This window comes from Xiphias gladius, chromosome 23, assembly GCF_016859285.1.
Source record: "Xiphias gladius isolate SHS-SW01 ecotype Sanya breed wild chromosome 23, ASM1685928v1, whole genome shotgun sequence".
In the NCBI taxonomy this organism is placed as follows: Eukaryota; Metazoa; Chordata; class Actinopteri; order Istiophoriformes; family Xiphiidae; genus Xiphias; species Xiphias gladius.
The window spans coordinates 19,432,406-19,447,508 of NC_053422.1; the positions used below are offsets into that span (position 1 = coordinate 19,432,406).

The 15,103-nt window shown below is 40.0% G+C and overlaps 1 protein-coding gene across 7 annotated transcripts in view; it reads right to left on the bottom strand.

Annotated features, from left to right (window-relative positions):
• The window catches only part of pdlim7 (PDZ and LIM domain 7), a 30,025-nt gene that overhangs the window by 13,377 nt on the left and 1,545 nt on the right, over positions 1 to 15,103 (bottom strand). For 3 of the 7 annotated variants that reach the window (XM_040120465.1, XM_040120470.1, XM_040120468.1), the window contains exons 2-5: positions 13,952 to 14,050; positions 6,969 to 7,120; positions 2,259 to 2,286; positions 1,146 to 1,342 (exon numbers count right to left, since the gene is read on the bottom strand). In XM_040120465.1, coding sequence (XP_039976399.1) covers positions 1,146 to 1,342; positions 2,259 to 2,286; positions 6,969 to 7,120; positions 13,952 to 14,050 — 476 coding nt within the window. Of the gene's footprint in view, positions 1 to 1,145; positions 1,343 to 2,258; positions 2,287 to 6,968; positions 7,121 to 13,951; positions 14,051 to 14,927; positions 15,081 to 15,103 lie in introns of those variants that run through there. The other 4 variants (XM_040120466.1, XM_040120469.1, XM_040120472.1 and 1 more) reach the window with 2 other exon arrangements.

Genomic DNA, 15,103 nt, shown 5'->3' on the forward strand with positions numbered 1-15,103 from the left:
GAGATCACTATTAAAGATAATTATTTTCAAGCATAATGCAAAAAGAGATATAATTAAATTTATTTGGAGATATGACTTATGTAGTGATGCTTTAGATAAAGAGAAACTGAAGTCAAAAATGCGAGTACCATGACAAACACGGCCTTTAAGAGCTGAGAAATACTTTTAGTCCAAAGTTTAGTGCACAGTGAGTTTGAAAGTATTTCCATGTATTTGAAAATCCATTCTGTCAAGCTATAAGTTAGTAAACTTAAAAGTCTTACTTTTTAGTTTGTATCTCTATCTCCCACACACACACACACACACACACACACACACACACACACACACACACACACACACACACACACACACACACACACACACACACACACACACACTATAATGAGGATGATGGGAAAAGAAATCTATATTAACAAAACTAAATTATAACATCTGCAGCAGCAAAAAACCCACACACACACACACCCAGAGGAAAAATAAAACGGATTTTACAAGACCATAAAACTGTGAGTGATTATTGACACATGTCTCACTCACCTCTGTAAAAACAATTTTTGTCATTCGATAAATTCCACTGAGGCCAGCTTGAATTGCATGTGTCTGCTATATATTCCCTGTTTTGTTAAAAAAGCGTTGCTCATCTGCCTGACCCAATTTATGTTAAAGGCTGACCAGATCATCTGGGTCCGTTTTGACAACCTTCTCCCTGCTCCTTTTATTCTATGGCCACAGTCTATCATGACACAATCTATAGTTGCAGGTTACTATTACTGTTACCGTGTTTACCAGTAGCATAAATTTATACAAAAGTCATCATATGCTTGCCATCTTGTGTGTTAAATAACTGGCAGACAGTGGAATAATAAAGTTGATCTCAGCAGTAGGTCAGCATACATTTATGTCTATTCTTTATTCTCTCTTTGTTCTTTTCTGTAATGTTTCTTAAAAATCTGTGACTTCATTTTGACAGTATACTGTAGTAGTGATTGAGGGAAATTCTAAACATAATGCAGGTCGGAAATCCCGCAGGAGTTATTTTCTCTTTAGTGCAAAACCAGAATAATGAGACGTCAAAAATACCATTAAAACCACATCAGTCACATTGTGGCTCCAAAGTTAATAGTGTCTATTTATCCACCTACCCATTCTGTGGCTGCTGCGAACTGGCACGGCCCTGTGAGCTCGGAGTGTTAAGTTTAGGCGAGTAGGCAACAGGTTTAATAACAGGTCCTGAGTTGGCACTATCACCACCTGCTGCAAATGGCTTCGCCATCTTGTTAATGGTTGTGCTGGGGGCAAAGGAGTACTTTGGCTGAACAGAAGCTGGTGCAAGCAAGTCCTATGAGGGTGTGGAAGAGGGAGACAATGCAGCACAGTGCACAACATGCAGTTAGACATTTCTGACACACAGGAAAAGTTCCTTCTGCTGTTGCATAATCCCAAGCTTTATGTTTAAAAAAAAAAAAAGCTCCCCTTGCAGCACAGTATTTTCTAATGGCAAATGATTACTCCGTGCTGCAGGAGCAGCTCTGTCAAAGCCTGCAGGCTTTTCTCTGCACACAGAAGAAGTGCTTAAGAAGTGTGAACTCAGCCATTTTATTTGTCTTGGCAGTCAGCCAAGGACTGGCCAAAATAATCTCCTACTGCCGTTAAAATAAAAATGCTCAAAGTGAGAAATTGTCATATTTGACTCACATGTCTCACTAATGAGATTCCTCACTGAGCATTATACATGGATTGCAAAAGAACACCTACTAAAATGGAACATTTGTTTATTATGTTCCAGCTGCTTTTCTAAAACAGCATTCAGCGCAATGCAGTTCATGGCACTATTGTGTTATTCAAACTCTAATCAGATGGGCAAGTAGCTCTCGAGAGGTTTGACAGTTAACTAAATGTATCAGTATTTTTCTGTTACCAGGGATTGTGCAAGGGCATCACAAAATAGACTACACAGAATTTCATAAGAAGATTCACAACACTCAACAATCAAGCAAACATCTCATTAGGCAACTCACTGATGCTTTGCTAATGCACAGTGCATGGGCTCTGCTAGAGCCTGACAGATGACTCAGGTGAATCAGTTGAATTTAAACACAAAGTGACGTATCACAGAGTTGAGGTCAGTTGTGGACAATGATTAAAGGATGTTTCAGATTCAATTAATGTCACTGTAGTCCAGTAGCAGACCATGCCAGAGCATCCAAGTGTTTATACAGAGGTGAGCTCAGTGTTTCAGACAAATTTAGTCTTACCTTCTGGTCTCCACCCGCTTTGAAAGCTCTGTGGACAGAAAACATGGGGACAGTAATTAAAACATAGTTTCCCAATGGTTAAAACAACATTCTACTTACATGCTGTAATTGCCTAACCAGGGAGTTTCGGGAACTTTGTTTGAGACAGATTTTATGAGGGGAAATGCTGGTTTAGCCCTCTTATCTAAACCACTCACAGATACCAGAATGGTAGAAAATACACTCAGAATATCCATTACAATTATCCATGTATCATAAAACTGCATTAGAATGACTCGTGTACGACTGAACCAAGAAGTGGCCCTGCAAAATCTACTGTTGGATGCAGGGTGTTTGGGAAATTTTGGGTTATAACTTCACTTTTGTTTTCATATCTAAACAAGTGGTTTAGATAACTGGGTTAACCTAGACATGTTTACTGAAATTGCTTGTGTTTTAACGCCCAATGGACTCCAGTGTCTCAAGCAAAGTCCCCTTCTGTCCATACATCTCAGCTATTAAGGTAATCAGCAAGATAGAACACGGAAGTTTGTTCTGCGTTGGTATTATAAACACCCCAAACCTCACTACTTTTCACACAGTGTTGGACTGTGTGCAGCCCCCCCACCCACCTAAACCCCCCAGCTAAGAATACTCCAAGTGTCACAATGTTGTACACTTCTTAACTCTAGTCTCAGTATTCACATTATTGCAGTGCCAGAGCAACACAGCAGATAGCTCATTAAAATATCTTCACGCATTAAACATGGAGGCACCAAGCTTTACAATGCTGCTGGCTTCTAAAATAACCAAACATAAATCACTACCGTCCCCTGACCACAGTTTGCATGCTACACAAAGCTACAATAACGTTAAGCAAGAATGAACCAGCCCTGCAGTCCTCCTCATTGTTTCAGAGTACAACCACACAAAAAGCAATGGACTCTGCTTCCTGGGTCAATGAGAAATGAACAACTGCTCATATCATGGCATAGTCAACCACTGACAGAGCAATGTTAAAGACAGGATGACAGCAGGGCTGAATAGATACAGGGATAGGAGCAAAGGGAAGGCATACTGGCATGTCCGTGCATGTCACATTTCTGGGAAGCCAAATCCATGCGACATTCATAGTACTTCAGCTTGCCTTAACCTACAATTTGATGAGTCACACTTAAAATAAGGATATAAGGAACGGGTATGAGGGCTGTTCTGTTACTGAATTTATTTTGGCCAACTGAACTTAAATGAACAAACATGGAAATGATTAAGTCGCTGCTTCACAGAATAAATTTCTTCAAATCTGACCTGCGCTGAAACCGAATATGCGCACTGTATGAGATCAGTTCCTGCTTCATTTCATGGGTCACTTATTTTAGGTGATGCATGCTCGCAGTTCAGGCTGATGTCAGATATAATGTTTCTCCTCAGAAAAAAAATCCCAAGATACTGTTTTCAACATTGCACACATCACCAAGACACTCCAACCACAAGCCTCCAGGCCAGTCATTGGCAGTGAAACACTGAAATATGGACCTAGTCTGTCCCTGTAGATTCTACATCATCTTCATTCTTTGAAGCTGAAAATCTATTGCCCATTTCTTTTATATTCCACTCCTTATTAAAGGCTTTGGATAAAACCAAAATCTTCTCCATAAAAGACATGTGATGGTCACTGGTGTTGAACAAAGTGGGGCACTAAACCAAACAATAGGCCATATCTCATCACCATGCAGCTGTCCTCCTCTCTTGACATAAAAGAAACTGTGGATGGCTGCCAAGATACGCATAAATAAAACTGACAATAGCTCCTCTCTGAGAAGTGTTTCAGGAAAACAGTATTTGCTTGTCTTACAATATAATAACAACAAGAGAGGTTGAGATGAAGACAGACTGGGGATTCATTGGAAGGGAGTCACGGGCAAAAACAGAGTGGAAAAATGTGTAATGTTTATCATAGCTGGACTCCACAAGGAGATGAGAAATGGAAGAGGCAAACCACAGAGAGCAGGAAAAGTATGGCTGCTGTTAAATAAACATGCCGGCTTATTAGAGGTCTATCAAAACATTGCACCACTCCCTGTGGGTTAAAAGGTAAAAGAAGATAACCACTCTTTCATTAAATAGATTTATGACTTATGTTTTAAAATGCACAGTAACAGTGTTTTCTGCCATTAATTTTTGTCTTTCCGAACAGACCCTGTTAGACGGGGCACATCTGGCTCATGTATGAAAACTGACAAACTCTGATCTATCCCTCAGCGTGACATCACCTCTTGATTCTTATCCCTTCACCACAAAGCAAAAAGATTCTCACTGTCTCTTTTCTAATTCTTGTCCTTTCCTTTTCCTTCTCACTCTCAAACTCCAACCAACCAATGAGTCTACCGCTCTCTCTCCCTCACACTCCTTTTAAGGCATTTAGTAGGTCGAAATATAGTCCACTATCTGCAGGGGAAAGAAATACATACAACATCAGCAATGTGTCTTGTTGGCTTTATGGAAAAAAGGAATTGCAGCTCTTTGCTGGCAAAGAGTATGATCTTTTATAGTATCTCAACCAGATCCAGTAACTCGTCATAATAACCTGCTGCAATATTTCATAACATTAAACTACATATTAAAACACAAGATTACAGTGGAAGTTATAGTCTACAAAGCCACTGATCCTGCTAAATTTAACATTCTCTGTACTTTCCCTCTCTTCTTATTCGTCTTTCCTCCATTATTCTTTCACTCTCTTCATCTTTTTCCAAGCTATTCTATTCAACCAAATTTGCTCCATTAGCAGACCACATTATGTCTCAATATTGATGTAAGTATCCAAAGTTAAGCGTTGCCTTCATTACTGATTTTATGTTAGAGCTGCAACTATTATATAGATTGTATCTATTGTAATAGATTAATCTCCCGATTATTTCGTCAATTAATCGATCAATCATTTTATTTATGAAATGTCAGAAAGCCAATTGTCTTCAAATGTCTTGTTTTGTCCAACTAACAGTCGAAAACCCAAAGATACAAAGTTAACTTTCATGTATGACAAAGAAAATCATCTAATCCTCACATTTGAGAAGCCGGCTAATGTTTTGCGCTTTTGCTTAAAAAATGACTACAACCATTATTCAATAATAGCTTTGTCTACTTCCTGTCTTCCAGTCATATGTTGCAAAAACCCCATTAATGAAAAGGAAAACATGAACTGGTAGACCCACTGGATTTAGTGAGACATCCATGCTGTTTTGTTTCCTTATAATTAAGCTCATGATGAAACATTCTGGCTTGTAGTCAGGAATTTCTGGTAGAAGTTACGTGAGCAGGTACGAGTGCTGCTTGTATGAAGGTTATCCGGTGCAAAATAATAACTCAAGTGTGAGCCAGGAAAATCTATTTTTCTAATTTCTTAACAACAAATTGTTTCGATCTGAGGAAAACATTTCTCTGACGTCAGTATAAAGCTGAGGCATAATGTAAGGTGCGGTACCCATGAAAATGGCATTTCAACCGATCAAAGGCCAATGTATCTACCTGACAGTAGTTGGCTTGCAGACTATTCACAGCTGCTCTTGCTTCTTTAGGATGAAAAGGACAGAATATTACTGTAATACCAAGCTAGTAGCTCTACCAGTACTGTGCAATCCTCTTGTTACTTTAATGATCATGTCGAGAGGTTTTTCCAACCTGCACCTTGATTTGAACTGGCATCAAAATACATATAGTGGTTGAATTTGTTGAATTTTGGAGAAAATCGAAATCCTGGGAATATTTGCTTTGTACAAGGTTTACTTGTGCAAAATGTCATGTGGGTCAGACCCATGACCACCAAGTTATAGCCATTTAACTCATTAAAAATTGCACCACCTATAAGAAAAATGCCATCATATTTCGCGGGATAACTCCGGGTTGATATGTGCACCTGTCTTACGAATGTGGTTGCAATTGCAAAATGCACTGCTATTTGTTTCAACTAGGTACTGCCAGCAAGACATTGGCAAACATTTGTAGCGAAACAGCACGTTATTAATAGAAAAACCTAAAAACAGACATACATATGCTTCTTCCCTGCATAAAATTTGGGTGAGGAGAAAAAAAAAAAAAAACAGGAGTTTACAAAAGTTTGAAAAATATGTGGGTGGAATTGGGCAAGGATTTTATGCAAAGATATAGTTCAGACAAGGAATCCAGGAAAAGATTTTCTCTTCGAAGCCTTAGTTCAAGATTGATGAGCAAAAGCATTAAGCGCTTTCTAAGTGACCATATGACAGCGTTATCTGTACCGAAACCTAATTAATTAATTAATTCTTCTTGGGCTGATGGACAAACTCCAGATTCCACTAAAATCTGTTCAGTTCAGTTCTTGAAATACCCTGCTAACTACTGTACTAGACAAAGAGACAAACTGGATCAAAAACATAACCTCCCCGGCAGGAATAATTACTTTTTTGACAGCATTTACTAGTGGGGTGTAACTTACGAGTAAAATTAAATTTGAGTAAGGTCCAAATCTAAAACTAATTAAAGCCTTGGGGAGGTAAAATAATGGAATGTGTGTGATGATAACTTAAATGTATTTTGCAACCATCTTTCATACTGGGCCAAAATTCAAGGACATTATACTATCTCGTTTTTCCCAAAGTAAGGATGTGTGTTTTGTGGTGATTTATGCTGTTGACCGAGATAAATGGAGGGTGAGTCCTCTCGGAGAGGTTCATGAACTGCCAGGCGACTTACTTGCTGAGAGCGAGGGTGAGGGAGTCTGTTGCTGCTCTGATCTTGTTTTGTGCCTCCACATGGGTCATGTCCTCTGCATTTGTGTCATCGATGGACACCACCCAGTCTCCCACCCCGACACCAGCCTGAGCTGCCTTCCCGCCCGGGGTCAGCTGGAGGAAAGGAAACCAGACAGAAGTTAGAAGAATAAGTGGAGAGGTTTTCACAGGAGGTGATAATGAACACACAGTGGAAGAAAACAAAAACGTGCCAAAGTGCAACTTAAGTAACTATTTAAAAAAAAAAAAAATTCTGCATTATTATCAGTTGTCTTGTATCTTCTTGTTTCAAGGATGGGTTGAAAAAAAAATAATGCGCATTTTTAAAAGCCTTGCCTCCGTTTCACTTTTATTTTGTTGTTATGTTGTCAGCACGGCATGTTTCTACACAAAAATATTTTTAAAACCAGAGTTAAAAAAAAGCACATTACCAGCCTTTATCTCACACGTATCAAAATGCAGGAAATCTAAATGTGCAAAAAAGTATTATTCACTTGACTTTCCTGTACCGTCTGTTAACAACACTTAATAATCAACTCAGGGAGTCTGTGTGTCTGAGTCTGACAAGCCAAGCGAGATATTTCACTCAACACTACTGGGAACAGGCATTACAGGTCATCATGATGTCATCAGTCATCACCATATGATTAACTGCAGATGTGATTTAAGCCTATGAGAGGAACTCCCGAAAGCTGCAGACATGGACCATATGTTACAAACAGTCACATCATTTACTGGAACAACCCATCCACTTTTTCCCTCATTAAGACTGGTAAGTCATGACCAGTTTCACTAGAAAAGCATGACATCATCCTCTCGGACTGACACCAAGACTGCAGACATAGTGAGTCAGAGCAACGGAGGCCAGATTCTTGTTACAAACAGGAAGAGCTTGCCATAGTCTGTACAGGTAGTAATGGTTTTCTACATGTGCACATACTACACTGTCTGCCATGTCCTCTAAAACCACTATTATGCACAGCGCCGATGCCAAATCGTGTTTAGTAAGGGCTTAGTCAGCTTGCCCATGTGGCTTAATGAAACTCGAGACTTGTGTCAAATTCTCAGATAACTGGAGTACAAAGTGTTCAGCATCAGATAAGGGAGCGGGTGCCAGGATTTCTGGCAAAAAACCTATTAGGATTACTCTCTGATGTCATGGATCCCTGCAAATGTTAGCTCATCAAAAGCTCAGAGGACTCAGCGGTTCAATCAATAGTTTTCTGCCATGTTCAGCTAAGCTACCAGACTCGCCGCTTTGATTCTGCACATTAAACATAAAAACTTGTGTGAGCGGGGAGGTAATATGCTCCGTAAAATGATGACAGTTCAGGCTGAAAAACTACTCCGCACCCCACAAAGACAACAAAGTTAAAGTCTGCCTTGAATCAAAACATGGCAAAGCTAAAAATAGGCAGAAATGCATTCCTCAGGAGGCAATCCAAGCTACACTTATTTTACAGCCAAGTTCAAACATCACTTTAATTGCCTTTGATTTGCACTCACTGGAAGCAATAAGAGGGCTTAATAAAGAAATTATTTCTCCAGTTTGGAAAGAACTTCAAAGGATTTTAGCAGCATACACTGGAGAAAAACTATGATACGGACACATATGACATATTCTGAAAAGTGGCACAGTTTGTCATAATGCCATTGAGGTTCAATGCAGAGAGCTGCTGTCCTTCCCCATTTTTACTACTATACTGGCTAGTAAAACTTGTAGTTTCATAAAATGACAAGGTGTTCAACAGTTACTTTGTTTACCTTTAAACAACAACATCTCATTACTTTTAGTCACAGAAGTGCTGTCAAAGCCTCAAGGAAGCTGTTGTTGTTAAATGATAGCACAATAAATAGTCTTTAATCTCTGTAAAAATTGAAATAGTTAAAATATTATAAGCCTGTGCAGTAATGGATACCCATGCTGCACAGAATATGGACAGAAAACTCCAGTATTTTCAGAGAGAATTATTAAAAGAAGCTCCTCATGAGAATTACACTTGGCAATAAAAGTTGGTACAAGTTAACCTTGAAGTGGCGTGGGGGGCTTTGTTAGTCTATTTGTAACAAATAGAGTTAAGAATTAAAGGGAAATCTGAAAAGATTTTAAAGTAACCTGTCAGAAAGCACTCTCAACCACTATCATCAAATACGTAAATGAGCGCATAGCTTTTTGAAGAATGTTGTTCTCTCTCTGCAGTAGAGTTTCAAAGTTGTGGAGAATCGATGCCATCAAGCCCTGAATCTGTTCTGGAGGCTCAGGTAGGCCCAACACCTTACTTAGATTTTACCTGTGTTGTCAACCTCTGAATGTAAGGTTAGAAAAAGATGAAGCCGTAAAGACTGCAGATTGTATATGTACGTACATGTGTGTCTGTATGAGCGGAGTTACTGATGGACACAGACACCTGCACTCCTGGCTCAGGTTCAGAGTGCAGCTGCTCCCTCACTTGATAAGGCAGCAGTTAAAGTTGCTGTGCTCAGACCTTTGGTTGGTAGGGGGCGGACGGAAACCCTACACCCTCTCAGCGGTTTGTCAATACGGCGAAGGACAGTGGAAAACATGTTCTTGAATGCAACACACTACAATGTACCTCACAACAGATGATGTATGAGCACATCATGTAGCAGCGATACCACAAAGATGGCTTTTTGATATGGTTAGCTCCTCTGATGCACGTAACAAAGGAGAGGCAGGCCCATCCTGTCATAAATTACTTCCTGCAAATACGATTGGAGCTCGCTTCACACCAGTGACATGACATTTGTACAACTGAAGGTATTCACAACTACGGGATTAGCTTCGTAGCCTGTTTCAAGGCTGTTTGGCAGAGCACAGCAGCAGAGCTGTTCTGGTAAGCTATCGTATTTCAAAGAATTAGCCAACCTTTCAAAATGCAACATCTTGAATTCATTTGAAGTGCTTCAAGTGCTTCCCTTAACTGACCCTACAGGTGAGCCATGGCCTCATAATCGCTCTTAGCTGGCAACTCTTGTTTTTGGTTAAAACTAATAATGCACTAAAGTTTATCCACTGCTGTAGATATACTCGCCATGTAACTCTGCACCGGCTCACTTTTATTCTTTCCATGGCTATTTGGGGGCCGAGAGACAGTCTGTCCTTACATCACTCACACAGCACAGCTGATGCAAAGCAATAAATATCCCTCTGAGAAATGGGAAACCCAACCTGCAAGTATGTGGTCACCCCGTAATGACTGCAGTGGAACACCTAGCACTAACTTACCTTTAAACACTGCTGCACTGATCACAACATAAGACATTCACATCCAATGAGCCACAGAAGAAAGGCCCCCTGCGGACAATCTATCAGTAGAGTACTGAATTATTAATTCACTCCTCGGACAAGGCCTCTTAACCCTGAGTTTGTGTGTGTGTGTGTGTGTGAGTGAGAGAGGGAATTTTTAAGAGTATACCAGTGATAAAGAAACAGATGGCCTACAAGCCAGACAAAAGACCCACACAAAGAAAGACAAATTCAAGACTGGATGACACATACAGCTGTGGTGGAGGAGAGTCACAAACCTCCCTACTTGCTTATTGACATGACATCATCCGCAATTTTCTCCGACCGTTTGATTTCAGTGGCGTGGCATGTGTTTGTCGAAAGAGACCAGATGGGTGCTCAGGAGGCTCAGTTATAGTATCGTAATGTTTATGGAATCGCAGTGGCATGAGATCTGGGGTAGATACTGTATATGGAGAAACTCCGCAGAAGAGTTGTAGAGCTGCCCCAGAAAGTGGTAGACTCAACTGAAACAGCAATGAAAGAGTGTTATGGCGATATCTTTCTTCCTAAATTTTATTACTTTCCTGTTGAAACAGGATGTTGGAGCAAACGTGTGGAGAGAGATATAATTTTACTTAAGACTGGCGTCGTCTCAAAAAAAAAAAAAAAAAAAAAAAAAAAAAAGTTGGCACAAAGATCGGTTAGAAAAGTGTAAAAAGTAGTGCAAGGCTTTTTCTGGTAGCAAGATCAAACTCACAGCAAATTAACTGGCTGCCTCAAGATTTCCAGAGGACAGTTTTCATAAGAGGAAATGCTCGTATGATGAGGGCCTACTGGATGCGTGTTTAACACACGTTTGACCCATTCATGTGAGACGTCTGTCAGAGGATAATCCTTTCCTTCTCGATGTGATGGTGACATCTACTAAAACTAAAATGACTAAAGAAAATTAGCTGTTTCCGAAGGAGTGGGATATTGATATTGAAAAAAACCATCAAATAAAAGTTTAACATATTTTTTAAGCTGATAAATGGGTGTATCCATGTTATGCTGGGACAAGAAGTTATTTTTCCTTTCACAGTGACTTAACAGTTTGTCTTGGCATGGTCTCCGTTCCTCTGATCTCACTGGAAAAGTACTCCAATGAGATTGGGGGAGTCCATCATATGAACGAGAAAAGTGAGTGTGGAAGACAGACACAGAAAGGAGACGAGAGGATTTTCTGTCGGCAGTGACAGGGTGGATACAAGAAAAATCTCAGGAATGCTGAGAAAGCATAGCTTTCCAGGCTCGCAGACAGAGGAGGAAGGAAACATGAGCATTCGTAGATCATGGAAACCCATTTACTAACACACACAGACACACACACACACACACACACACACACACACACACACACACACAGGAGATAGCAAGTCACAGACCCACAACTTACCAAATAAATACAAGATGATAAAATTCCACATTTAAAGAATATCAAATACAAAAGATAGGATTAAAGATAAAAAGGTTATTGATGTCACAATCAGCCTCACTAAAGACCAAACTCAAATTAACTAAATAACAACGAGCACTAAATAAATCCAGTCTCAAACAACTCTAATTGTTATCTAATCTTTACAAAAGCCAATTAAAAGCATTGATCTTTCAGGAGCTATCCCTTGCAATCTCTTTGCCTTACAGCATTTTACTGAGGCTTTTGTCCTGTCACTCCAAATGTTCTTCATTGTGTAATTGCTTTTAGCTGACTGTCTGGGTTGAGATACTTATCTCATCAGCTACAAGCCAGCAAAGAAAGACCATCCACTAAATTCATTCGGTGTAAGCCCCGTGACTGCAGGCCTGACTTTTCTTCCTGTTACTAAGGGATACTGTATATCTTTGAGGTTTACATCCCCTTGTTGGGCTGTTTTCATCCTCTGTGACTGTGCGATTCACTGCCCAGTATTTATGACCATCGCGGGGAGGGCCAACAGTCCCTGAGATGTAAAGACAGGGAGGCTGTCACATCTTCATAACTCCTGTACCCGAAGGCCTGCATGGACTGCTGGAACAAGCCTCAAAGATATTAGCCACTGACCAGTTGTTAAGGCTCCAAATCATAGAAATACTGTTGTTTTTTTGTTTTGTTTTTTCAGATTGGGAGGATAATCAACCTAACACCAGACTGTGCAGACTAACCTGGGTCTAACAAAATTTAAGGAGACGCTGGTGGAGAAAGGCTTTGCACTATGGAAAATGTAAGCCATATTTCTCTCAGTGAGGAAAATAACCAGCATATGTAATGTAAATGGATTGCAGAAAAACTAGCCTGGCACTGGCTGATTAGTCAAGATAATTCAACTACAACTACGACAACTCACCCACTGACATTCGACCTACAGTGCCCCTTGACAATCAAGACTGAAACTCCTGTAAGTCAACTCCTATAATGACACCCAGAGTCCCTTTTTTGTTTTGGGCCATTCGTTGAATGAGGTTTTAACATCTGTAGGGTAGAAGAAAAGGTTTCCTGTCATGAATCCAAGAGGAACATTGTCTTTCAGACTGCAGTGCCTGTCAGAAAGCCGAGCAGATACAAGACATGTACTGACAGGGCTGGTGATAACTGCTTCCCTCCCCACAGGGTTACACACACCTCAGTGCGATGCAATTTACAACACACTGTAGACTCTGAATACCATACTAACCAAAGCAGCACATACTAGTGCATCATTTGATTGCAGCTTTTCATCTTGATGTTCCATTAAAATTACTACTAAGAAACAAAGAATATAGAGCACAGATAAAGCACAGTGTTAATAACACAAAGTAAATCAAAGGTTTGAATGACTGAGACTATGTGGGGTAACCTTGTGGGGCTAATACCACGACTGACCCATAGATATAGAAATAGTTACCTATTAAACACCCAATTATTTCTGAAATAGGGAAACTGCAAATATTTAACAGAACTGATGAATTAATAAATGTAAATCAGTCTAACATTTATAGATCACCCCAGCCTCTAAGGTAGCAATATAACAATGCCAATAGAGAATAAGTGCATAATAAAATGCCAGATCTGCGTGCGCAGTAGCTGGCGGCAATGTTGGAATGATTTTGCGCGCACGCATGCTTGTGTGACTGCAAGTGTGAGACTATGCATTTGTCAGGCAAAGCACTACTGCACTTATAAGGCCTGGAAAGTGGCTGCTGCTCCCTTCAATAGCAACATTAGTTCATAGAGTATTAGAAAATTAATTTGGTGAAGAGGTAATGGCCTAACATGGAGAGTACAGACCACTGAAAAAAAAAAAAAAAAAAAAAAGACAGCATGTTCTTGTGAACAGTGAATAGTATAAATGAAAAGGCGCTGCATGTTAAGACTGACTGGATAAGGGTTGGTATATACACTATAAAATGTGAGTGATATAAAAATGAACACCACAGTTTTGCAGACAACATCCTTTACTAACAAATGATGATATGCAGATGCTCAGGCGGGGTTATTATGTGGTGACCAAGCTTGTATATTGAACACACTAAACAGACTCTTGTGATACGGCAAAGCCTTTTAAATAGAAGTTTGCAGGATCATAAATGACTTTAGAGGATGATCTTCAATGCAAATCATCAAAAAGAGTACAAAGACCACTGTGATCACAAATGCAGAGAAGCGCAAAAGTGGACTACTCTTAATAACGGTTTCTTACCCTTGACACGGTGAGGGGCATGCTGAAGTCCTTGCCACCCTGCAGCCTGAAGCCCCAAGGCGCTGGGCCGCTGAGGGTTACAGAGTATATGTTCATAGCCTTGAGGAAGAGAAAGGAGGAAACGGTTTCTTAATAAGGCTCGAAGCCACACAGGCCGAAACACACACATTCAGTTTCTCTATGGATTAAATCTTGAAAAAGTTCAGTTTTAAGAATAACCATGTTACATTAATAGATGAAATGTGTCCTTTGGTAGAAATAATAAATTTCACCCTTTGAATTGGGATATTTGCACAATTTACAGGACAATAAATTCCCAGTGATGCTGCTGGGACGCAAGGTTTTAACATTTATTAAAAACACACAAACTAATAGGTTGTCACGCCTTGCATTATAATCTGAAGAGAGCCTTTCTACAGTGGCCCTGTTCAGAGTGTACCAAAGTATACCGCCATGCAAATGAGTACCATAGAAAAAACATCAGCATCATAAATAACCCGGACAATAAGAACAGCAGCGATATAATTATCTTCTTTCCTTAAGTGAGTGGGAGTAGGAATCTCATTGTATTCAATTCATAATTCAACCATTAAACTGAATTATAAATCAAAGATAGGCACACTTTTCCACAACATACAAACTTGCCTTGATATTTTCTAATATTTTACATATAAATAAATACAGATACAATATAGACTACAGCTTTGAAACTATGAAAATAGTGTGAAACAACTTCGCCAGAACAACTTATGGCACAAAATAACCAAGTAATTTTAAGAACCAGGGGCAACTTGAGACGCAGAGATGTCGCTTGCTCTTACTTGCGAGTTACAGCTGTACCACTGACCTCTGTACCTGCACCTCGCCTTCTACCCTTGCTGCCCCCCAACCCCCCTCCTTTCTTTCAACCCTACCAGGTTTCATTGCTCTCCATGACACACAGCTAGCTACCAAAGATGCCACCATGCAAACCTACCTTGTCCTCAGGGGCTGGCTGCTAGCCCAAACCTGTGAGAAAGCTACAGAGTCAGAAAGCTAGGGCAAGAAGATTCTGTTGGCAAACCCTACCCCCGACACTGTCTGCAGCACAGGCAAGCCCTAGCCTCTCCTCACTCCTCAGAGACTATATAAGGAATGTAAAACTACACCAAA